This window comes from Netta rufina (assembly GCF_964035555.1).
Source record: "Netta rufina genome assembly, chromosome: 2".
Lineage (NCBI taxonomy): Eukaryota > Metazoa > Chordata > Aves > Anseriformes > Anatidae > Netta > Netta rufina.
In genome coordinates, this window is record NC_140124.1 from 119,036,093 (window position 1) to 119,063,033 (window position 26,941).

The 26,941-nt window shown below is 40.0% G+C and overlaps 1 protein-coding gene across 1 annotated transcript; it reads right to left on the reverse strand.

The window, feature by feature from the left end:
* Positions 1 to 1,517: 1,517 nt before the first annotated feature.
* LOC311206392 (kinesin-like protein KIF20A) lies at positions 1,518 to 25,806 on the reverse strand (the record flags this gene model as incomplete). Its single annotated transcript, XM_084281672.1, has 19 exons — positions 1,518 to 1,790; positions 3,023 to 3,142; positions 4,724 to 4,791; positions 4,871 to 4,988; positions 6,516 to 6,681; positions 8,570 to 8,709; positions 9,376 to 9,546; positions 10,868 to 11,033; positions 11,643 to 11,789; positions 13,705 to 13,776; positions 15,424 to 15,535; positions 15,617 to 15,811; positions 16,312 to 16,408; positions 19,909 to 20,093; positions 20,192 to 20,330; positions 21,170 to 21,289; positions 23,990 to 24,064; positions 25,247 to 25,325; positions 25,703 to 25,806. The coding sequence occupies 19 exons, from the start codon at positions 25,804 to 25,806 to the stop codon at positions 1,518 to 1,520; spliced, it is 2,547 nt and encodes an 848-aa protein (XP_084137798.1).
* Positions 25,807 to 26,941: the final 1,135 nt, after the last annotated feature.

Below are 26,941 nucleotides of genomic sequence, written 5' to 3' on the forward strand. Positions count from 1 at the left end.
TTACAGATAGTGTTCTGCAAACGTGCTAGTATACAATCTCAGACAAACGACAGAGCATCAAAGCACAGCATGAAATCATTTGAAGTGATATTACAATAAGTTTCTAGTGTTAGCCTATTGTTTGACCATTGCTGGTCCAGAGCAATTTGTACTCAGCAGCCTTCTTGCTCAAGGGATCAGCACTCAGTGTTTTGTAGCGCTACACCAAAATATTTTTTAATAGTTGGAATAGTTTGTGTGGGAATAGAATAATATTTTAGAAAATCTACCCTGGAGATAACCCATATTTAAGGGAAACAGTTCAAAAACACGAGACCTGCACTGGCTCAAGTCCTACCTCTTCAGACAGGTTAAAGGCATACCAGAGTGATTACTTATCACTGCATTCAAGCAGACTAACTCAAGCAACTGGTTGGTAAGAGCACTCACATGCAAAGGGCTGTTGCAGTATCACACAGGAAGGCTGCACCACCTAGCGACTCCAAATGAGGGGAAGACTCTCACTCCAAACTGGGTTCTCTTCTACCAATAAGCATCAGGAGCTGATGAATTTGATTTATTTACAGGCTCTGCTTTGTCCTAAAAGGATTGTCCAACTCTTAAAGACATAGTATTTTCACAGTAGTTAATGAAAACCTCACACTCACTGACTGAAATTGCCATGAGGAAGCTACTTCAAGTTTTATCATGCCCCAGTCTTACTCTTACATCGAGTTTGTAGTTACAGGTAGGTAACAAGCAGAGCTGTGATTCTTTCAGCTCATCATCACCACTTGTCAATCGCTATGACAGCTCTGCCTCAAAGTTCATGATTTTACCTTTTCTTTGGTTTCATTGATTTTCTCACCTTTATAAAATGAACAGTCAGAGCTTAATCTAATAATTGAAAGTTTTATTATAAATAGATTTTTCAGAGTTTAATACATGTCCTTAGTGGAAAGTCAAACAATATTAAAACAAGTTCCTTTACAAAGTCAAGTTAGCCACAAAATAGCAAGAAGCCAGATAAGACCTCATTTTATCTCTTATGAGGTCAAAAGTTAAACAAATCTGGTCAGTTTAGTCCCAGGAGGGTAGTTCTCAGGTCAAAGGCACAGTATTTTCTGAAGAATCAAGCTAATTTATAAAAATACAAGCCATCTGATTTGTAGGAATCAGCAACAAAAACAAAATATTTAATTTTAAAAGGTAATAATCAGAGGAGGAACATCCCAATTTGCATGAATCACATAAGTACAGAAGGCCTCAATAGCAGTTACTCAAGAATTAAAGTTGTATATACATCTCAAATCCCATCCCCATATCAACAGTAAAAGCAGAAGTTTAGGTCTACAGTTACATAGCTCTAAATTTGACCCAACATGATTTAAAAAGGCTTGCATTAAACGTTTGTCAGTTAATGTGACAGGAAGGATGGCATCTCAGGGTAGAAAAAAGCAGCTAACAACAGTTTGGGTTAACAACTGGTTAAAGACTGATGAAGCAGCCCAGTAATCACATGTTTCATTAATTGAGTATTATTCTTTTGTTTTATGAGCAAAGAGTACGTGTTTTCTTGAAGGGGTTGAAACGTCTTCACCCTTGCCCCAGCCTTTACCAAGAGGTGTACTAGCAGTGCCTGCTACCGTGGATTTCAGGTTAGCCAACAAACCTCTCCGGGGTTTTTGTTGTTTTGGTTCCTCAGCAGAGAAATGCTTTTTGCGTTCGAGTTCTTTTTGCAGGGAAGACACTGTTTCTTCAAGCTCAAGAACACGTTTAGCCCAGTTCTGAAGATTGTTCATTTCTTGATCCTATGAGCATACAGCTGTGTTAGGTGCATGAACACTCCAAAGTCTTTCATATAACTTAATTCTCTATTTTTTTCTATATTTCTATTTTACTATTTTCAAACACCCATGTGATTACTATGCTAAGTGGCTATTCCATAGTCATTTCTTCTGAATTACTTTTATGTAATTAAGAGAACAGCAAACTATTGGACCATCAGATCTAGAGACTAAGCCTGACAGATGAAGCTGACAGTAAAATGCTTAGCCACACCATGCAAAGAATTTCAGTTGTTCAAGGAACCAAAAATAAAGAAGGCTTTCCAGTCTTAAGCCACAAAATAATTACTAAAGCAAAACCAGTCAGATCAAAACTCAGTTATAAGTCTGCTAACCAGGACTGAATAAATCCACTGAGTGGGCAGAGCACAGTCTTCAAGATGCTCTCTAGTCCTTGTGGCTAAAAAGACACACCTTTCTAAGCCTTAGAACCAATCAAGAAAAATGAAATTCAATATGAACTATTTTCAGTCTCAGACTTGGGACTATGCAGAAAGCAATTTAATGTTCAAATAAACACTCAGTCTGATACCTGTCTTATTTCATTTGGAAGTTACATGAGGCATTGGCGCAAAACGTCAGGAAGTCAAGTTTTTTGTTTTTTATTTAGGAGTCTAGTTGGTGCCTGAGGTGAGATGCTGTCAGCTTTATGAAGCTTTTGAAATATTAAGCAGTTTACCTGCCCACAGCTCTTATCCAGCTTGGGCACCTCTGCAGGAGTGCCAGTACAGCTTTCAAGCAAAAAATTTTTAGGTTTTGTTGTGCTAACATTAGTGTACTAGCTTGCTTGCCCTCCCTCAGGAGAACATTTCATGACTGGACAGGAGAGAAGATTCTACACGTGTTCCAAGCAGTAGTTTCTGCGCTTGACAACAAACTGGGGCATCTTTAGATTAGTAAGAAGTGTCAGCACTGTTTCCCTATCAGCTGAGCCTATTACTTAATTAAATTGAAAAAGGAGTCTTAGGAGTCTTGTGTTACAAGATACAAAGCCAAAAAGTGAAACTTGAGGGTCATAAGTTCAGGAATTTCAGAATGGAACAATGGAAAACAAAGAAATAAGCAAAAACATTATGCTAACATCAAAAGCAGTTAGTGAGACTGAATAGTGTTTTTACATGTACAAAGATGCAGAAACACTGAATGTAACTGCAGAAACAAGCCACAGTAAAGTTGTTTTTAAATGGTTGTCAAACCTTGAGCATGATTGTATGCTTCAGTCTGCTGTTCTCTTCTGCCATTTTTCTGTAGCCTTCATTAGCTTCTAGCAGAGTTTCATTTAATTTCTGTATTTTCAGCTTCAGAGACTTTATAAGCTGAAAATAAAACCCATACACACTGCAGTTCAACACCACATTTTATAAGCATTTGGTTTCTAACTAGAACTCATACAGACACCGTAAGCATTTCTGATTAATACTGAGCAGTGCAAACTGTGAGATCAAAGCAGCAAAGATGAAGACTGCTACTTCCGACCTGTCATGTCCCAACCCATCATTTCTAGTAAAAATATAGCTGGAGTATTCAAGGGCCATTGTGATAAAATTGCACATTGATTGCCAGGTCCGTGCAATCAAAGAACAGCAGCACAGAGTTCTGGAACTGTCTGCTCCTTTTCCATAAGGGTAGTTATTTCATAAGGGTAGTTGTTATAATGCTCTCATCTCATTAATGTTATTTGTGCTCTGACCTGGAGTACAGTTACAGCAGAAGGCTTCACCTTTCTGCTAGGAAGATGGATTCTTATATTGGTAGATGAAGTCTTGAGAGGGAAAAGAGTCAGAACCAGCAATATTATATCAATGATTTAATTCTACGTGGTTGTAGGGGAAACATCTACATCGCTAAATCAGAAAACCTTTGCCCTGTGTTTAACAGCTGAGTGGGAGGGAAAACAAGTAGTCACTAACACATGCACAGATACTGTGAAGCAAAGCAGTGGAAGGGCATTGATGAAAGCAGCTGCATTAAACTATGCTCACTTCAGTTATTGCCAGGCAGCAATCCCATGACTGACATTTTCCAGCCTCGCAAAAGAATCAATATTGAATCCTCAAATCAAGCATAGAAGACAAACTTGCTTTCTAGCATCACAATTTGAAATTGACATAGGAAATGGAAAATGTTGCAGAGCTTTTGAGGACAGGAGTGGAAAACAAATGCCAGGGCCATAAAACGAGACATTAAACTTGGTAAGGAAAAAGTTATTTTTGGATTATACTTTTTCAATAGAAAGGGATTTAAGTTCACTTTCCATTTACATGCCTTATTAGAACCAGCTGGAACTGTTTCTCCAACCCCTACTCCTATTTGCTATTAGTGAAAGGAGCAAAGCTCATCTCTTCCCTCCTCCCCCATCTTCTTTAAACACAGGCCTTACAATAAGTTTGTTTGAGGTGCGGACTAAAAATGCCTACCTAAAAATGATTAGTATTTTGTTTTCCATAACACAGCCTGAAGCTCATATTTCCACCTCTACAGGCTATTCAGAGCCAAGGAATCCTGTTTGTTTAAAGAACTGAGACCTCACCCCTTATTCAGGTAGATGGTGGAATTCAGTACTCACAGCAAGGATGGGTTTAAGGCACTATTTTGGCTCTAGATCTAAACATCTACCAGATTCTTTTAAACTGTGTATGAGCAGGCACCTTTTCCAGAAGGAAAGCACCAAGGCCACATGTTTGCCACATGATTTATCAGAGTAGTAGGTACATCTACAGGCCACAGTAATGCCAGAACACAGCCAGCCTTTGACAAGAGGCATCCACAATGGGGTAAGAACTCTTTTGTGAACTTGACACTCATTTGCAGGATTCTCAAGGGTCTTAAAGCATTGAAGCCATGCCAGAATTTAGGACTGTTATTCCCAGATTTGTTAAATATTAAGCAAGAGCTACCTCATCTTTCTCTGTGCATTGTTTCTGCAGTCCTTCATTGGCTCTCTTCATCATCTTGTTTGCAAGATCTATAGACAAAAATAAGTTTGATTTTATACACAAAACCAAAAATAGCTGGAACAACAAATATCCAGATTAGGTTCCTACCTAGTTCCGTGCCATTTTCAGTGGTCAGTATATCTGAATTTGGACTTCCCAAAGCCAACAATCTCTGTGACTGTTCATCAAGTTGTCTTTCCAATTGCAATATTTTACTCTCTCTATCCTGAAAAAAGAAAGGGACATGGTAGAATTTGTCTAAACTTCCACTTAACCTTACCTAATTTTCTACTAAAACCACCTTGGGCTTTGTATCTTCCTTTATACTGGCCACGCAGCTGCATAAAAGGCAGATATAACTACAGAGAATACTATTAAAAACTTCTCCCCCCAAAATGGTGTATAGCTATGCCTTAAGCAGACATATAAACAGAGTCTAAGTAGACAAAAAAAGTGTTCTGGTAACTGAGTCATCATGTCCACCCTTAATTCCAGTCTGAACTGTAGGTAAGAGTCAGTTATTTTGCTTGCCCATTTTTTAATTATCTGCCAGCCTGAATTAAGCACGTAAGGGTAAACTACATCTTGTCTTTTAGCAGCAGCCCGACTTATCTCCATTTATTTTACAAAAGCCAAACATCAACAAAAACACAAACAGAAACAGCAATGAAAAGAAACAAACACATTTAATCCACTATTGTTTTAGAACAAAAGAAATCAGAAGTCACACAGGACTGATCTAGAAAATTATATACAATTGTTTCTGAGGAGACCTCCACAGAGTTTGACCTGGTAATGTTTTGGTAGGAAAATTAGGTATGCAACCATCTGAGGAGAATAGCCATTACGTGCAAAAATAACACTTGCATACCAGGTAAGTATGAAAGATTTGGAAAAAGAGAGGCCACTGCACAATACAGTATTGGTTATCAGCACCTGAACAGAGAGCTGTAAGCACAGCAATATTTAAACATCACAATGTACAACAGAAAACACTTCCCTCACCACTTCCTTCACACCTTGAAAGAAGCCTGCTTATCAGTGGAGTGAGATGGCTGATCAGTTCCTGGATGGGCGAGTATAGTGAGAGAACATCTTCAGTGTATGCCTCTCCAGATGTGCTACTGCGCACTTCTTTTACAAAGAAGTATCACTCAGGTAGCATACTTGTGCAGTTCTGAGAAGCTGCACACTCTTTACACTGCGCAAAGGAATAGTAACTTCCTGACACCAACTACTGAGCAGCCCTAGTTGGGAGCACATTCAGAGTAAGCTCTCTCCTGTGTAAAGTTTTATTTCTCATTGCTGCTTCGTTTTCCATAATCCTCCCTTACAGACCTTCAGAGCAGAAAATCATTATCTTTGAAATAGCAATCCTGTACTAAATTGCCCATCTGCCCTTTCAGACCAACTTTTTACTCTACACTCTGCAGTTCCAAAGATATTCTCACAGCCAGACTGCTGCATACACTACCCCTCTAGGTGTTACAGTCAGTGCATTACAGAGAAAGATTTAGGCAAACTGGGCTCTCATAGACTAGGAACTTTAGGTATACACTATCAGTAATTTTAGACTAAACATCTCTATCCCTGTGGATCGTTTTAGGCATCAGAATAGCTAGGCTGAACTGCTACAGTTATTTTGGATGTTCAGTGTTGCATTTAGAACTCCTGAATGAGTCTGAAAAAGCACTATTTACAGTTACGAGGCTAGCTCATCGGCACACAGTTATTAGCAGCCATCAGGTCATACCTCAACTTTCTCTTGTTCAGCTATAAATTCTTCTATGGGAACGTAATGGTCTTCAATTTGTTCCATTGCGCACATGTACGCGTGTTTCTTGATGGCCTCTTTATACATTTCAAATTTGCTCTCCAGTGTTTCTTCATAACTGTCTTTCAGATCTTCCAAGCGGTTGCTGAGAAGGATATGTTTGTTTATTTAGCATATTCGAATTATACAGCTATTACAGTTTGGTTAAACATGTTCAATTTGCAACACCAAAGTTATTTATTTAATGATAAATAGTAAACATAGAAGACAGAAGCGCTCTCCTCCCTTGTCTCCTTTTTATTCTCAATAATCTTACAGACCTGCATCAAGGCATAACTTCTAGTTAATACCAAACAGAATGCTATAGAAGAGTATGTATTCAACCCTTGATCTCAGCCTTACTGTGGTTATTCTGATCTTTTTCTCTCTTCCATGAGAACTATTAAACACAGCTACAGACCTCAGCACAAACTACACCACTCTTGTTTAGAAGCTGAAGGTCATAATAGTAGTGGCTAATAGTAAAAATATCTGTGCAGTACTTCGATGGTCTACCACATTATGCTACGTAAGCACTTCACAGCTCAAGTGCCTGAATCTCCGGTGACACTGAACTTGGTATTTTACAGCTGCAGAAGTGGTAAGCCAGTGTCAAGCTTACTTCAGTGGGACATAAGCACTCAAATGAGTGGAAATCGATGCGTAGGAGGAATTAAAATACTCTATCACCATGACACACCTGTGTCAACTAACTCACCAAGCCTAGTTGCAAACCCTTTCTCATCACACAGACACCGCTCAGCAGGCACCCAGGAACTACAACCAGTTAGAATCCCAAATGCTCAAGTGATTTTAACAAGGTTAAAAAAAAAGCTCAACCTGAAATCTAATTTTAAGTGCAAGCACAGTCCTTGCTTCAGTTTCAGTTGAGGTATTGAAAACCTCCTGATGTCTTAAATTCTGTTGGTATACTAGTGATCAGTGCTTGTAGCTACATCACTCTCAGAAGACTGCTGTTAGCATGACTATTAAAAAGCCAGACATCTGCATAATATTTTCAAGTATGGGGTTTAGACCATGTATGGGGTTCAGACCATGTCTTGAAAGATTTGTGAAGCAGAAGTTTACTAAAAAAAAAAAATAAAATCCACCAACATGTAATGGTAGGTGTGATTACACTCAGACCCGATATTTGAAGCCTATTTCTGGGGGTGTGGGAGGGTGTTTTTTTTTGTGTTTAATGAAAAAGCAAAAAAAATTGCTTTGTTTTATTATTTCAAGTTATAGAAAATACATGTTAGCCTTGTCACAATTTAAAATCTGTCCCAGCAGAGACTGAACATCAGCCCAACAGATAAGTATCACTAATAGCTTCATGTGTTTGCCCAAAGGCACCCAAACAATTTTGAAGGCAGTACAGGTGTTAAAGCATAGTGTTCATCTGGCTACTTAACTCTGGGCTAGTGTTTGTTAGCAACTCAAACAGCAGGAAACCATTTTCAAGAAGAAATGAGTTAAGAGGAAGTAAATTCAGCTTGAGCAATCTGGACACACTTGAAGAAATCCCCATTAGTAACATTAATGCAGACAGCCACAGTAACTTACAAGACAGTAAGATAAGTTCAAAAGTCATCAAGAAGGCAGAAGGAGAGTTCAAAGAGATACAATTCAAACCACCTGAAGCACACGCGTGTATATTAACATGTGGTGACCAAGTGCTTGCCTTAGAGCAATCACAAGCCTCAGTCTGGTACCTACAGTCTTCTGTATTTGCCAAATATTAATAACAAGGCAGGACAGCCTGCAGTAATTGCAAGTTACAAAGTTCATCAGAAAGCAGCGTTACTTTCTCCTTGTACATAGGAAGAGGCGGATCTGTAAAAGTTCATTTTAATGTTCCTCTTCTCTTTTCATCTGAATCTTTGAAACTAGTCAGCCTTAACTTCTCTAAACAGTATGAGCATACATGTATATAAGTGTATGCCTTTATATATGTGGAATTCAGTTTTGAATAGGATTGTAGCATGACTTGCCTCCAGGCTTCCTCCGTTTCCAGCAGCTGTCGGAACATTTCTTCTGCCATCTCTCTACGTATCTTCACCTCCAGAAGGAGTTTACTTTGCCTTTCTGCAACTAGCTTCTCTTTTAGGCTCTCTGTAGTTTTCAACAGATCCTAAATTTAACATATTTCAGTTCAGAAAAACTAAAAGTCCATATCAATATGCACATCAAATGAAAAGATGCATTAATACAGATGAACATTCACAATGGGCATTTCTGTAAGCCTCTTTTCAAGGGGGCTGCACCAAGGATTAAATATTTTCAAATTTTATTTTCTTCTATTGCAAAGCCAGTCTCCCTCCATCTTGATGGTTTATGCTGTCAAAAATATTTTTGGTTTGGTACATTTTGGCATTTAAATATTAATCAGTAATTTTAATCAGTAATTTAAATATTTGTCAGTAAATATTAATCAGTTAATTACCACTTGATTATACAACTTTGTTTTTTTAAAATGCCACATCTTAACTTGCTCCTGCCATTTCCAAAAGAGCACAGGCAACTAAACAACACTGTGTTTTAAACAGACGTATTGCTTCCTTACCTGTCTCATTGTGACATCAGTTAAATTTTAGCACTTGGCTTCTCTGCAAAGCCACAGAAGACCTCCCACAACATTTGTTTCCTCAGAGCTAGACCACTTTAGGTCTAGGTTTACTCAACACTGAGCAGTTCTCATTTGATACAGCTGCCAGCACACCTTTTACAGCAAGTTTCTAATATCAGAGCTAATAGCAACGGCTTTCCTAGGTTCAGTTTTGAGTAGATGTTTATCTACCTCGTGACTCAGAATAGTGATGTCCACTTCCTCTTCTGTGGAGGCTTCAGTACAGTCAGGAAGGTCATCTAAAGATGCGTTCACATCAAAGCGTACGATAGGTTTGCCATCGCCTCCGACTAACTTTGGTGGGAAGTAACCTAAACTTTTGGGCAGGATTGTCTGGATTACCTGAAAAATCCAGAGTTGAACACAACATCAGTGCTCTCAACATTGCAGAAATCAGAATGCTAGAAAGTAGCATGAACATGTTGTACTTAAAATAATGATTGCAAGTACATTAATAACATTTTACATGGCTTTTAGCAGACAATCATTTATACAAACATAAAAATTCAGTCCTGTAGCAAAGTGAAAATGGGAAAGATTATCTACTAGCAAGCTTGGTGTGGTTGTCTAGAAAGGTGTTCTCTTTCCCCCTAAAGTAGAGACAGAGTTTAGCATAGTTTCCCGGAAAGCTGATGAAAAACTGAAAGCAAATCCCTAATGCATTTGCTGCTTTCCTGAAATTCTGCAACCAGGATCCAGCAATTCATCCTAGTTAGGGAAATATGATAAGTAATTATGTCATAGGACAGCATATTAAAGAAGCTTGTCTCCTCAGTGCATCTTCATATCTTATCATAAGAGTTGTAGCTGAAGATAATTAGAAAAAAATCTGAAATGAGATTAGACATGCCATTACAGACTTGAGAGGTATAAGAACTAGTCCATGGACTAGAGATGGACTTTTTTCCATGAAACATAATCACCCACCATCCCACAATCTACAAGAAGCCGCTTCTATGGAAGCTGAGTGAACTTAAGGCCAGACACCAGCTCCAAGTCTGGAATTGAATGGGAGCAGAGCTAGCGAGCTAGCAGAAAGCATGGAAGTATGCAAATTCAAAGGAAGTTTTGTTGTTGATAAAAGGCCTGCAGAAGGAGCAGAGCACACTACCTTCAAGACCTAACTTACAAAAAATGCATTCCATTATTTTACTTGCATTACTTGCATTATTACTTGCATTTAGCCAAACAGAAGCAACACAGGCACAAGAGACCTTGACTGAACTGCGAAATGAGAAGCGACTTCTTTTACTACCACCGCTAGCCATCTAGAAAGTTTCTGAACAATTGTCAGCTTGTGCAAACAGATACTTAAGTGCACACGTATTAAACAATTCATCAAAAGCTTTAAATTTAATCTTGCACTTCCTCAGATGCACAGCATAACCAGTCATATCTGAAACTGCCCAGACTACTTTCCACAGTGTCTGTGGTGGAGTCCTCAACAAGCCACAGACAGCTGCAGCTATCTTGTCTTGCTACCACAAACAGGTTGCAGGACAGGCCAGACTACTGGAAGCCTTTAAGAGAGAAACTGTATGCATAAGAACTAATATGACACACCTGCAATCCTAATCACACTGAAGTCCATACTATGTGATCATTCCACAAAATGCTAGCAGTGCAGACTGCAGAATAGCAAAGAAGTTAGATGCACCCTTACCTGTTTGGCTATAGCTGAAAATTTCATTACATGCAGTGTTTCGTCATATGTGGAAGCATGCTGATTGATGTTTACAATCATACAAGCTTTGCCTTTTCCACAAAAGAACGGCTGAAACAGACGAGTCAATTTGCTCTCTCTGAATGGAATATAGCTTGGCTTCATCCTCATAGAAAAAAAGAATAATGAAAATGTGAAAAAAATGTGAAAAGGCTTGTGCGATACTGTAATTTGGCTTAATTCCGTTTCTCTTTCAGGAAGGAGATCAAGTAAGATGCTCATATTTGAATGTAAACCACTTTGTCTCAAAGATCAAGGTCTTTCTTTTCTCATAAGCTCTCCAACAAATTACAGTATTTAAAGCTGAGAAGTAAAGTGCCTGCACCACTGTTCCCTCATGTTAGAAAACCACTTCGGCTGGTACCAGTATCTGAGTACACGACATCTGTACAATTGTCTGATGAGTCCACCTGTATGATTTGTCTTATTCCCTTCCACCTCGAAAAAATTACAGGAAGTATATTGCTTATATGAAAATACTAAGAAAAAGTTTGGTAGTCTTGCTACTAATCCTCCCCTCTTTTTTTTTTTTTTTGTTCTTCACAGTTTTAAAGAAAATGTTAAATTCAGGTATTCCAGTGACATCTGCAATAAAGAAGGCTTAACAAGATTTTACAGGTTGGCATTTTCCTCTTACCACATGAATCCCTCACATAAAGGGATGCTTAGGGTTTCAACCTCACCCTCAGCATGCTGTTTACAACTCTTTACCTACTTTGGATTTTGATTCTGCTTCAGTGCTGCAATGCATTTTCCAAGGATATGAAGAGAATTATTAATATTTCCTGCTTCTTTTAGTCTGTCTCCAAAGGCTTGTGTTTTATTACACCTCTCTGATCCAGCCAAGTCACAGAAAGACAACCTGCATGCAAGAATTATCCAGAACACACAAACAAACATGTTTCTAAACAGTATAAAAATAGAATTTTGGTCTTTTATTTCTTTATACATCTAAGTTATAAATGTAACTCATGTCGGCCTACCTAGATCATGGAATAAGTTGTACTTATTAATATGTACCTTGTCCAGAAGGCTCTACGCAAGGTATTCAGGGTGACAGCACTGAACTATTTTCCCATTGTATATAAAGATACTTGAATAAAATTGCTGCTCCTGAGAAGGTCTATTCAGCATCCTTAAGGAAGGCTGCTTGTAAGCTTCATTTAAAACATTGTAGGCATTCTTACATTACAAAAAAAAATCACTTTAGGAGCTTAAATTTTGTGGCAATAACAACCTAAGTTCTTCCAGAGAAGATGAGAGAAATGCAGCAGTTTTGCACTTTGGCTAGCTTCCACAGTTCAAGCAACACAAGGACAGAAGATAATAGTATGCTTCACAGAACTGCAGTCTGCCTCTTTTGGATGCAGAACAAGTGGTTTTCTGCAAATAAGCTGCCAGAAGCCTTTCCCAGAACACCTCAGAGCTGTTTGCTTGGCTATAGCAATTATGTGCTTCTAAAGTCAGGCCACTGAATTGTCCCTTGTGACACAGCAGGCTACAATCAGAAAGTTAGCCTGGATAATCAAGGAATTTCACTTTTACTTACTATAGAGAGAGCTCCTTTAATACAGGAAGATCTGGAACTTCGATAATTTAAATAACCCAACTAGTGCTCACATACATTTATTTTTATAATATCTTCATAAGATAGTAGCCGTTGACACATTTGAAGTGCACATTAGTACTACACATACTAGGAAAGTCACATTGTAGCCTTTCACCCAGTTCAAATATCTTATGATCTCTATCCTTTTCAGTACAAGATTAACAGCTTTTAGAAAAAAAAGCTTAAGCAACATACAAACTGTCATTCATTTAACAGCTGCTACAAGCTTTGACAGCAGAATAGGTCAGACAGGAAGTGGTAAGGAATGCAGCAGCAGTCATTTCCTCAGGTGATTTTAAGACTTTTTAATCACGGTAACATCTGATACTAAAAGGTGTTGCATGGTGAGGTGTATTTGTTACTATCTCTGCTCAGCAGAGACAGATCAGTAGGAGCTATGAATGAACTAATACATTCCATTGCAGGACTGCCCTCATTCCTCCATGTCAAACTAAATGGATAATTAATCAGGGGAAAAAAAATGACATCCATTTAAGCAGCCAAAGTATTAGGCCACTTTCTCTAAATCAGAAGTGTAAGGACTTAGTAATCGCTCTCACCAGGTGCACCTACAGTAGCATTCTAGATGAGAACAGTTTCAAAGCAAATCACTTGATCCCCTCCTACTGCAGTCTACACCACAGAGCAGACCCAGAGCATGTCACCCACATTCATTTGAATGAAAATGGACTTGAATTTGTGTTCCAGGTGTACACCAAATGAGCAGCCATAATTATTCAACCCATAAACTGGTACAGATTGCACCTTGAGTCTCAGTGTTAGCTGCTGCTCCCTGACTTGAGAGGTTGGCTTCTGTCAGCCAAACATCTGAATTTTGCTGACCTGAATATTTTTGTGTGGTATTACTGAGTACTGCTTTGTCCCCCCTCCCACGTTACATAAGATATTTCCCTAAATATATGTATTACTGACATTTTTAACAGGTTCCCTCAGCCGAACCTTCACAGAATAAGAGGGCCAGGAGTAGAAATGTTGCCCTATCATGTGTCCAGTCTGTTTTATGCAGCCAGTGCAATTCTGATTTCCTTCTCAGCAATCAGATGAATCATTTTTTGCATTAACACAGTTCACCAGTTTAGAAAATCTGATAAGGTATAAGCATGCTGAAATATTTACATTCTGGTAATCAACTGAAGCATTCACTTACTCTGAAACTCCAAGAACATGTGGTTGATGTTCATCAGTTAGCTTTAGTAGCCGGATTGAGAATATACTGTGACTGGAATGGAAAGAAGCCCTTTTTAGTAACTAGAATTATGACAATTAAGAAGCCATTGAAGCAAAGTAAAATGTGTATGCTACAGAAAATTCAGTGCAAAAGAACAAGAATTCATTGATTCACAGTAGTTACTTTTGCAATGCATTCATCCAGCAGCAAAAAGCAGAAATAAGTTTTAACTTATTAACTTAGTAAGTTTCGGAACTTTTCATTCCTTTCTATACAGGGGAAGGAAAAATATTGCATGAAACCTGGAAGCTGTCTTAAAAAACAAAAAAAAAAAAAAAAAAAGCAAGTTCCCTGAAGTCTACTGATCAGAAAATGAGTACTCAGGTAGCCACTTGGTATACAAAATTTAGATGGTATCTTAACTCAGTGAATCTGAAGCATTAACTTCTTAAAAATGAATAGGTCAGGGAATAAGTTAAGATTTGACAATCCTGTAATTCTTTCTAGTACTCACACACACAATTATTTGTTTGGTTTCAAAATTAAGAATAATTTTCCAGAAAGGTTGAATTTTTAATACTTGAAATGCCATAGTTACTCTGTTTCAGACAGAGGTACAAATGCAAGACAATGGACATATGCTAAGTGAAACCAAAAGAAAAATCCAGTAAATCAGGAAGCACGTACGATAGGAGACAAAATGATTGAGTAAAGATTTAAAGTGGTATTTTAGCCCTCAACACCAACCCACAATTAAAGAGTGAAGTTTCTTTAAAAAAAGAAAAAAAGACAGCACAGTTCGGAAACAAGCTAAGCCAAAGTCTGTGTATTCCCTTGAGCAAATAAATACTCTATGCTAAGCTCAAAACTCTGCCAGAAAAGCACACAGTTCTTTTCTGCACTATAATCTTTAGTGAAATTCATGTGGAAGTATAGCTTGAAATTTGATGGAAGCTGTCGTTAACTAATACAAAATGTATAACTATTGCTTTTAGAGAAAAAGCAGCCTTAGTAACACTATGGTTGCATTTGTTGAATATGCAGCAAGCCCCTCCACATTTAAATTAGTAAGAGGACTTCTAAAAGCCATTAGGAAGGCAGTTTCAACATAAAGTATACCACCTTATTTTATTAACTTCTTCCCATTTGATCAAACGAGGCTCTCCCTAGCTTCCCACCCAAAGCTGGCTAAGAGCTAGGGTCTTAAATCTTAAGATCCCAAACAAACTCAGCTACAGAACAGCAATCTAGCAGCACCAAAAGGCACTGCAAGACTTTCTCCTTCCTACATTCCCTATTGACAGGCTCCAGGTTTCATGCTGGCAGTATAATTCTTGGCAGAATTATCCAGCTTTTCCTTCAAAGTCCTTGTGTAGCCCTCCCCAATCAGTCATTAACACTTGTTAAAATCTATAGCCCTGATAGTACTCAAAAATAGATGAGATTTGATCTTTTTGGTTGTCCAAAGCCATGAATGGCAACCCAAGTCCAGATATTGTTGAAGTCATAGGGCTTCTCTACACTTGTCCAAGCTTTCTTCCAGGAAGAATTTTATAATAAAACCAGAATCAATGAAAGTCTTAAGCTAATGTTGAGTAGTGGTTAATTTCACAGATAGTCTGAAGTTTTCTCCTCCTTTCCCCTCCTCCTGCCCTTGAAAGAAAAAAAGAGAATATTCTTATAAAGAGAGGAACAAACCTCCTACTTGATTGCTCATTCATTCTAGTACAAGCAAAGCTTCGGTTCTTGTTTCCTATTTTTAGTATCTTGCAGGCTTCTTCAGTGCTCTGAGTGTTAATCCACTTTAGGTCTGTGAAGAGAGAGACCTTTTACACTTCTGATCTCCAAAGACATTCTGTGAAATTGCTGAGGTCAGAAGCAGTACTGTTACCTTTAATATAAGAATTGCCTCCTTGATCCTCACAAATCCTTAAGACTCTACGCTTCTGGTTTTTAGATGTAGATAATACACTCAACAGATCGTACACGTATTCATTATAAATCTCACAAAAGGAAATCCACACAGATGCTTGTGTTCTTTGCTCTGTATTGGTCCTATGTGTATCAAGTGGAACAAAGTTCTTCTCTGCTAGCCAAAAAAGAAAACGAGTTTAGTGGTCAAGTGACATTAATAAGTCTTACAAGTTTTACTAGTTTCTCATGTTGAGGCAATATACAGAACCTTCTAAAATGAGGTTGGTATATATGCATTGTACAATGAGATACAAGTACTGGATAACTGAGTTTACCCAAAAACCTTCATACTTCACAGCACGTACCCAGAACATGCACAAATTCTAAGGCTATTCGCCTTCTACTGCAACCTCTCAGCATATTATCCTTTAGCTTTGCAGAATAGGATCTCCCTCTCCACCCCAAAAAAGGAGCAAAGATATCACAACACATTTTATGTTGTTACTCTTTCTCCTGAATTCAGCTATTTAAGTTTGTTAAAGGGTTACCTTATTTAATTTGTAGTACAGTACAGATTTTTAAATCCACCAATAGTTACCCACTTATATTCCTAAGTTCCAGGGTTTCTATTCATTTCCCCCCCTTCCCCCCCAAAGACATTTTCCACTTTACCTAGTGGATCAGAAGGCTGATTTTTTGAAGTATAGTTGGAAGGAGTCAGCTCCACATGACACATATTTGTAACAGCACCTGAGACATTTTCCGTCTCCTGGAGGAAACAAGAGACTGTTACATCCAAATGAACAAGTTACTAGACCAGCAGAAGTGAAACAGGACAGTCATTCTAGTATTTAAGATTTAAATATCGAACAAGCATAAACTGTTAAGCCACCCTTACTCCAGCTGCGATAGAAAAGTTTCTAACAATACTGAACTCGCATCAGCAAGCCTTCTTTCCCTCCTCACAAGAATTATCGCCCTCTGCTGCTCCAATCAACATGTCTTAGAGGCCACTTGCTGCTATTATAGGAGACATGTTATAGTTTAGGGAGAAACAAGGACATCTGTCAGATTGTGGCTGCCCAGAGCGCCTTTATGAACTAGTGGACAAGTCTGAATAGTATTTTGGGTCAACCAAACTGGAGAAATAAGCCTCTTCCAGGGATAGATGGCTGGGTAGGAGGCAAAGGACAGGCAAAAGCAGCACTTCACAAATAAAAGTCACAGGCTTATGCCAAGCCTGTGAGCACATATCAAACTTACTTTAAGACTTCACACCAAAGGGAAGCGATGGATTCCTAAAGGACTCAAAGATCTGATAAACCAACAGCCTATGACTAAATGAAAAGGCCATAAAAATTCCATACAGATAACAGCACATTTTGAATGGTGTATACCTTTGCTAAGTTTCTTCACGTCAACAAAATTATTAAAAAAAATGCCAAGACTTGTAAAAGCATAGGCTTCAAATTATCTCTAGGACAACAGGTATAACAGAAATAGCATCTGCTACTATTTAGAGATTCCTGCATCTCCAGGTAGCACTTCCCTCCCTGCCACCCCATATTTTATACACCTGTGTAAGTTCTCATTAGGGCATTTCCCCAAACCCAAATCTAAATGGAAGTCATCCGACAGCAGAAGAAAGGAACAGATTCAAAAAAGCAGTAAAAAAAAAATATAAATTAAAATCACACCATGGTCTAACTATTAGAGTGCAGGGATATGTTTACTAGGGTTTGCCTACTGATGCCTATCGTACCCACTTGGTATATCTAAAATCTGAAGTACAAAGCCAGATCTTGTCTTTTTTAAAAGGCAACTAGCATGCAATTTCATCGCCATTAATTCAGAAGCGTTCATTTTACAAAGACTGCACTGTCAGGATGTTTATGTTGCTTGAGTAGCTACAAGTACAACCACAAGCAGGGACTCTATTCATTCCCTTTATAAAGTACAAAGAGAAATTCTACAGCAGGGAGAGACTCACATGCATGGCATGTGTACACACATGAAAAACTGAATGTAAAAACTATTTGTGCACGTGATAACAGCAAAGTTTTTGTAATGAGATTTTAAACCTGAGTGAATTAGCCATGATTCTGTGCTATTCTTCCCTGTAATCTTATGGTTTGAAGAATACTACAACTGACTGAAAACAAGTGGGAACAGGAACTGACTTTGTTTGCCAGTGACGGAGGCTGATATTTAATAGCAAGTACGAGGACAGGTGGGAATAGGAGTGTCAGTAAAGCAGCTTTTAATACCGTAAAAAAAAGCAATAATTAACCCAGTGAAAAGGACAAGTAAAAGGGAAAGAAACAGGGTGCAAAGTACACCAAGCAAGTTTTTGCAGCAGTACCGTATAGCAAACAAACAGCAGAACATTAAATACAAGGGTATTACGGTAATTCAGAACAGTTTAAACAGAACGAAAGGAACAGCAGATTCTTTCTGCATGACTTGTAAACTGAGCCTGGGAAAAGGGCCTACAGAAATCCCTGTAAACCAAAACCAAGCCCACCAAACCATATCTGCTCTCAGATTACAAGCCTGAGCGAGCATCCGAACAGTGATGCTATTCACAAGCTATCACGAAGCACGCCTTCAGGACGGGGGACAGCTGAGCTATCAGCATGGAAGCACTGTAACATGTAAGCAAGTTCTTGGTATGCGTTATTTTCTAGGTGCATTTTTACCTTTCTTTCCTGATGGTGGAGTCCTGCTTGCTTTTCACTGTAGCGCATCAGCATCTAGATCACCTACTGTAGCTAAACTATTAGCAAAGTCAGAGAGTGATTTAACAGAAAGGAATGTCTGTGACATATGGCATTATCTTCAAAATACAACATGCGCCCTCCTGTTCTAGATCCCGAGTTCCTGCTTCTTCCTTCTTTTAAGCTGGTAGGTTGCATAAAGTTTTGGTTTTTTAATCTTTACCCACTATTTCTCCTGATCATCTCAATTTTTCTTTAAGACCCTCAACAAGACCCTCACCTCCTGCAGAGGCACACACACAAAGTATCAGTGAGCTTTTAAGACTCACAAAATAAATATGCAATTTTCAGACCTTCTACATTTTTCATCTGAGGCCTTCCCTCAAAAGTTAATCAGACTGACCCAGTTCAGCTTGCAGAATTTAAATTAAACAATAGAATTTAGAGTGGAACTTTATATATGAATTAGAGTCAGAGAGGGATATTCTTTCAGAGCTAACCGAGTGCTTGAATAAGAATGTTGGTATTAAAGGCCATAGAAAAAAGAAAACCCAGGCAATTGTTACTTCTATACTTCCCAGAATTCATTCAGATTTGCTGAATCATAATCAGCTGAACCTACTGAATTTTGGCGTTAAATACATGGAATCCTACTTCTGATTTGCCAGAAGTAAATGATCAGTGAATAAGGAAAAAAAGCCAGACATCCTGTGCAAATTTGCGGACTTCCAAGTATAGAACAGTCAAGCATACAAGGGTGCCCATTTTTGGGTGAGAGCCATTTCTTACCCTGCAAGTAACAGAACTCACTAGATATAGACAAGTCTCTGCTATTGGAGCTGTTATACCTACAGTCTTGGTGTTGAACTAGATGATCCTTAAGGGTCCTTTCCAACCCAAGCCATCCTGCGATTGACTCAGAGATCAGTAAGATACCTAAAATCCCCTAAAGCAGGCTGCAATCCTTTTAGGAAAATCATTTAGTGGCATTTCATTTTACTTGCTGTTATCAGAGAACTTTCTGTATGAAACTGCATACTTAAACCAAAGGTTTAAAAGTTTTTAATCTGCCTTAATATCATCATCCACCAGAAAAGACTCCTCTTCTTTGCTGCCCCTGCTGACGAGTTGCCATCACCTCCTCTGAACTAGCACTGGAATTTGAGCAACTGCCCAGAGAAGCTGTCTGAGGACCTGACCCTAAAGAAGATTCAGTTAGCAACAACAAGAAGCAGGTTTTAAGGTCAGTTCTTCCAGAGACTTTTCAAGGGCTTTGTGCCACCACTTGGAGAACTGCCCCTCTGTGGAAGTCCAGGCTTTGGCTTTGCAACAGATTTTGTTTTGAACTGTGTGCTGCTGCAGGAAGTTCTTGCAGTTTACCCCGAGTCCCAAAACCACCAGCTGCCTTATTATTCCAAAGTTTATAAAGAATCCATACTGCAGATTAAGAGAAATCTAAAGAATCAATAGGGAAACAGATCAGTGAAGACTTTCCTGATCTCAAGTATTTAAGAAGCTTCATACAGTGATAAGGAAGTATTTGGTCACTGACCTCTTTCAGCGATGCAAGAAGAGCAGCTTTAATGGCTTCCTCTTGTTTAACTTGTGCATCTTCTAGTTTCTTAACATCGTTGCTCAAATATGGCTTAAAGTTCATCTTCAGATACTGTCTTCCCCTTATGTGGTTAAAAATCATGTCAAGTGAGCGAGGCAAAATACCCAAATCTTTTGAAGTTCCTTAAAATAAGGAAAGATCAAAGTTTAGATATTTGTACAAGCTTCTCGTTGAATTTTGACTTGGTTGATACAGGTGCTTTTTGGCAAACACATTATACCTTGGATAGTGAATGTCTTGCCTGCATTTGTAACCCCGTAAGTAAACACCAGTCCATTCACTCCATTAACACACGCTCTTACTATCTCTTTTGTTGAGCCTTCAAAAAATTCACTTTGGGTAGTTTCTGGTCCAAAGACCTTGGGGAAGGGAGAAGAGAATGGAAGAAATGAGTGCTATGTGCACGCAGAAGTTTAACATACCATAGCACTGAACACTGAATAGCAGCGACTAGTTTTTCAGAGCAAGCTGAGTAGGTGATATCAGCTTGGTTTTCTGCAGAATGCCTGTTAAATTCTTAGAGATACTCAGATTAAAAAAAAAAATCCTACTTCTAAAATAAACTGCTCAGAATACTACTCAGCACATACTGTTTAATGGATACCTTCAACAGCTCTGCTAGTGATGCACAGCTCCCTCCTTTTCTGTACCAGCCATCAACAATTGATGAGAAGAAGATTATTAGTTAGGGTGGTCTAAATGACTCAAAACCTGGAATTGTTTCTCTTTTGATATGTTAAGAACAGAAGTTTTTGCAGTAGGTACCAGAACTAAGAAATTTATCTCCATTATAGAAGGTTTAAGCTGTTAGGCTGCTGTTCTTTCAGAAGTCCCTAAACCCACGCTTACAGAAGTCCCTTTAAACATGTAATTTCCTGTAACGCTTCCCAGATGAGGACATCTGCAGGAACAGCAGAAACACAGTAAGTTTGTGCCTCCAAGAAGTGCCTGTGGCATCTAATCAAAGAAAACAACAGAGCTGCCAAAGAAGCTTCCTTGTCTCATCTAATAAGAAACTTCATTGTAATACAGCTCTCTTGACAGCCTGTAAGCAAATAATAAGCAGTCTGCTTGGTTTTTAATGCCACAGTACCAAAGATGAAAAATCAAATTGCACAATGTAGGAGAAGACTTCAATTTTTATCACTGGAGTGGATAACTAACTAAAACTAAATAAAACCCAGAAAAGCTCACTTACGTGAGAAAAGGTGAACCTGTGCACAGACTGACCAATCCCTCTTTCACTGTTTTTCATTGCAGCAGACTCTTTGGGTGCATGAAGAATTACTGTCTGGGGATCTTCAATAGTTACACAACCCTTAAAAATCAAGACAAGATAAACCAAAACATCACAAAATTATTTTGGTAAAACCCTATGTAAATAAAGCTAGCGTTTTCATCCATTTACCACAACAGTGAACACTTGCAAAGTTTATAGATAATCTTTTGAGGTGGAGATAGTCATTTCACATGAAAACCAGGGTGCAGATAAAGTTAAGGCAATCATCTGGAGCCTTCTAAGAGCTTTAATCTTTTTCTTGGATTCCCTTCCACCAACTTTTCCTCACTTTCCCTTTCTATCTCCCTCTTTTCCTTCTCCCATTCTTCCTTTCCTCTCTCCCTCTTCTCTCACACCCCTCTCCTTTTTCCCTTCCTCTCCCTCCTCCCTACTCACCTCCCACCCCAACCAGCCCTTTCCAAACCCTAGTATTTTGTGACTGGGGCTGGCAGTATAAAAGCTATGAAAACAAAGCTACAGGGAACCTTAAAATGATTGAAGTGGAAAAATGGCAACATGAAACAAGTTATGAATAGCATAAATGAAGTACAGGAAATTTGAAGTATACCCTTTGATTGATAGATGGTGCTATCAGTAGTGAAGGAACCTGAATTAGTTTCAAGTCTAGTTTGATTGCTTTTTCCCAGCTAAGTAAGAGGCAGGATACAGTTACCTGGCACTCACATAACTAGATAAATGTGGAATACAGTATGACAGGAAAATGGATTTTACACCAGCCAGGCTACCAAAACCACAAACTCAACTGTCAATATAGCTTGACGGTGTTTTGAAGCATCAGCAGCAGTGATTATCAATTGTAGCTAAATCTGACATCTGCGTGCAGAGTTGGCCACACTAATAATCCACGTGCAGCACGGAGTACAGGGGGGACTGCTTTGCCTAGGAGTCTCCGTAACAAGTCAGTCTGACAACTCGTTTAGCAGCTCTGAGAGGCTGGGTACTGAATTTAGGCCACTCATTTACTCACTGCACCAGGCTCTAAGCCCCTGTGCTCTCTAACATCCCCTCCACATTGCAGGATGAGGAATGCAGGTTAGCTGTGCTAAATCCTAACGAGCTACAGAAGGATCCCACCTCAGCAGCACATGCCATCAGCTTCACAGAAGTAGGGAGCAGAGGCCCTGAAGCAGTCAGAACTGCAGAGCTGAAATCCAGCTGGTAACATGCCCCTGTTGTTGTCTACCCCAGCTAACCCCATAGCTACGTTGGCATGAGTTGGACCTTTTCTGGCAGTGTACATACCAACTGCATCATAAAATGGTTTGGGTTGGAAGTGACCTTAAGGATCCCCTGATTCCAACCCCGTGCCATCTGCAGGGACACCTCCCACCAGACCAGGTTGCCCAAAGCCCCATCCAGCCTGGCCTTGAGCACCCCCAGGGATGGGGCATCCACAGCTTCTCTGTGCCAGCGCCTCACCACCCTCACAGTAAATAATTTCTTCCTACCATCTGATCTAAGTCCGTATCTGCAGCATAACTTTCTCCAGAGTCACCAATAGGAGAGTAGGATCTCCGCCAGTTGTACCAAGAACAGAATTTCATCCTGTGCTCTTATGCCTTGCTTGCATGTATTGTTATATCTATAAGCAACAGGTAATCAGTTAACTTGAGATTTTGCAAACATTCATTTTTTGTGGGGCTGAGAAAGCCTTCATACCATTCAGAATGGACTGTACAGCTAATATCTTGGAAGATGAACAATTTTGTTTTCTACATGAAGACAAAAGCACTAAAATAAAAATCTTCTGCACATATTTTTCTCCTCCCTCACTGCCTTTAAGGGCATACAAGTAGTTTCATTGATGGTCAGGCATTCAGAAGTTTCCCAATCCAAAGAAGGATAAGAGATAACTTGTAAAACAATTTTGTAAACCGATTTATCCTTACAGACAGCTCAGATGGCTGAATGACACCAAATAGGAAATACTGTGGCACTGCATATTAGTCAATGAGAACTGACTAGGGAAAAATACATTGAAACTGGGGAAAAAATCCTACTGGAAAAAAATTGAAAGGTTTCACCTCTGGCAGATTAAACACTAGAGCACGCAGGAAAAAAGGAAACAGTAAGTCTCAAGAAGCAAATCAGAGCAAAATATTAAATCCTTCTTCAAACAGGTTGGGTACAAATTATAAAGCCCATGAGGCCTTGCAAAGATCAGGGCTGACAGACACACTGCAGAGACCTCATCCTCCCAGGGCAGCTGTGTGCAGCAGTGTCTGCAAGGGGGGAGTGGGGAATGAGGTGAACTCCTGTGTTTGCATGTGCACATGTGCGTGTAAAACACCAAAGCATCTAGAAATGACAGAATAAACTCTAAAAGCTGTAACTGTAAAAGTCACAGAAAAAAATTGACAGGAAGAAGACTGGGAAATCAACCAAGACCAGGCATTTTGGACATTCCCAAGAAACTCAAGGGTCAAACGCGTGTATTATTCTTAGAAGTACGTGATATCTTGCATGAAAACTTTCATTTCTTGAGCCACACACAGAGCTAAGAGTGACCACAACTTTTAAACAAGATACTAATGGGGTTTCACAAGAGATAGAGGTATGGTTAATTAATTAATAAAAATTGTGATAGTCATATTTATGCAGGTGTCCACTAATTCTCTTTGGAAGAAGTACATGGCTTAAAAAAAAAAAGTCACAGCTTACAATACCAGATCTATTTGGGGGAGAAGAAAAAAAATATTTCTTAGCTCTGCAACCAACCTGAGATTCGTGGTTTTCCAGTTCTGCTACAGAAAAGGGCCTCACCCTCAAGAAAACTTTCAAGGGTTGGTATGCCTATTCATTAAAAAAACAAGATGCATTGTTGTAACGACCTCTTTTTAAATAAAACAGCCCCAAACCGTACCAGCACACATCTCCGATGCACCATTTCCTATTTTATCTTGCTGCCTCCCTTTCTCCTTCCTTGTGAGGTTCACACCCTGAGCTGTCACTTACTTCTTGACCTCCTAATGCCCTGAAGTTACCCCCTTCCTCCACGTCACCCCACACCTCTGTGTTCTTTTCTATGATGAAGCAGATATTTTGATTTATTATTTTAAAAAAAAAAAAAAAAAAAAAAAAGGAAGCTATGGGAGGTGCAAAATGCACTGTCTCCACCTTCTGGCCTCCCTCAGTATTGAATTCAAGCTGCAGTTTTTAATTGCTGCTCCGTATTTCTGCACTTCCATGTTGCATGGAGTGTGTTCAGGTAACAGACTGCCACACTCTCACCTTCCAGAGACCACCTCTTTGCCACCTCCTTCCTCACAGTAACAACATTCACTTGCTAATACAGGCTTTTCCACACTGCTCCTCATACAAAGGTCCCCCACCCAAGTGGGGCGACAGTGACAGGAAGATTTTGAGGGACCCCAACACTCCCTCCTTTCCCACCGATAATCAGAGGCCCTGCTTTTTTTGGCTATGTGATTCACCAAAGTCTCACCAATTCCCCACAGCCTTCCCATGACCAGCGCACCACTCAGTGTACAGGGTTAAGCCACCTGAGTGCAGTCAATTAGGGAACCTGCTACCCTAAAAGCAGCTATGGTTATACCATCTTTAAAGACGAGCTACAGCAGAGCATTGAAACTTCTTATTTTCAAGCACCTAAGAAACTTTCAACAAGGATCTGTATCCCCTTTTAGGTTACTAATAGGAACAGCAGGGTCACATTACACTCAGTGCAATTACTGAAGTCCTTTACTTCTTCCTCAAAAACTTAGCATGCACCACTGAGTATTGACCACCTGCACTTGCTACAGGTTATAACCTATTTGTAAGCAATGAGTAGCAAGCAGAACAATCAAACACCTGGGGGACAGAGCACTTCTTCCTGCAGAAATATTTGCCTGAACTAAAGCCTGAAAAATTAATTAAAGAGAGGGTAGGAGGGCACATTACAAAACCAACCCGCACCTCCTGCTCCTCTGGATTGTACAGTACTGTTGACTCCATAGGTGAGGGTTTACCCACCAGGTCCAGAAAAGAAACTGATTCCAATATATCAGATAATTCTGCAGGGATGCAGCTTTTCCCCTCGTCATCCATGGCTCTGTACAAAGGAACTTGCAAGAAAGATATATAATACATATATATATATATATATATATATATATTTTTTTTCACTGAATAAGCCAAAAGACACAGAAATAAAAAAAAGGGAATAGGGTAGTATGCATGTGACAAACAAACAAAAAAAAAAATATATATTTTTTTTTCACACAACAAGCCAAAATACGTAAGAATAAAAAAGGGAGCAGGGTAGCATGCATATGATCAACAAAAAATATTTTTTTTTCACAGAACAAGCCGAAATACGCATGAAAAAGAACAGGGAGCAGGGCAGTAGGCGTAAAACCAGCCCCTTCTGAGGAAAACCAGGTGCCCAGAGCAAGGCTGGGGGGAGCCCTGCACACACCGGGGCTGTACCGGGGAACCCAGGGGCTGGGGCACACGGACGGCCCCGGCCCCTTTCCCCTCAGGCTCGCCCCACACCGTGAGGGGCTCAGCCCCGAGCCCCCCCCGCCCGCCATGACAGGGGGCGCGCGCAGGGCGGGAATCCGCCAGGGCGGGAAGCTGCAGCACCGCGCGCGCCCAACGGGCGCCAACCGCCGCTACCTCGCCGCGCGCGCGCCAGAAGCACCCCCCCCCGAACGCGCGCGGGGAGCGTTTTGGGCGGGGGGGAGGCGGGCGCTGATTGGCTGGCGGGGAAGGGAGCGGGGCCAGCGGTGCGGGCGGCAGGGGGCGCCCGCCGCGCGGCGTGAGGCGTTGGGGGGGCGGGGGCGCGCGCGTGACGCGATCGTGAGGCGGCTCCGGCCGCTGTGGGGCTGAGGCGCCCGGTGAGGTGCCCGGGTGAGCCCTCTGCATCCCTCCCGGTGCGTTAGGACAGCAGGGTACTGGGTTAGGCCGAGTGAGGAAGACTTGGGTGCAATATAGTTATAATCACACACAGAAGTCATCCAGTAATGCTCTCCGCCTGTTAGTCCGCTGCCTGCCTGCTTGTCCCCTCTAACCTGACCCAAGTCATGACGTCCTAACCACGCTCTTCAGAGCACCCTGTAAGGCACAACTGACTTTAAAAATGAGACTAAAAATATTTGTCAGGCAGCTCATTTGTAAAACATTACCAGAGATGGACCTTCAGGAAGACACTGCTCTTTTTTTGCCCTCTCTTGACACATTTCTTTGAACAGCTCTTCCTTAGAAGCAGGCTACCAACATGTAAACGTGACAAATTTTCTCACCTCCTCAGTTCACCACAGCACTTGAGCCTGCAAAGACAGAGCCCTTCTAAGGAAGGCTTTAAATTTAATGAAATTAAGACAAGTGGGCTGATGAGGGTCTCCTGCATCTTGGCAAAGAAAGCTCAAGCTTTGTTCTCTGTTTTGGGTCTTGGTGAATGCAAACAAAACATGAGGCTCTCCACACAAACTTGCGTCCTCATTGCTGCTTGTTTAATTAAAGTTCTCCCATGTGCTCAGGGCAGAAGCCAGAATGGCAGCCTCATCTTAAATGCATGAAGGGCATTACCTGACTCAGGGCTTTCCCTCTTGTACATTGAAGAATCACAATTTAGTTTGCAGAATAAATAAACCCAAGCTCAGACAACCACACACCTGAGAGCCCCAAGTAGCAACAAATAGGTATTTTGTTGCTTTACATAAAAGC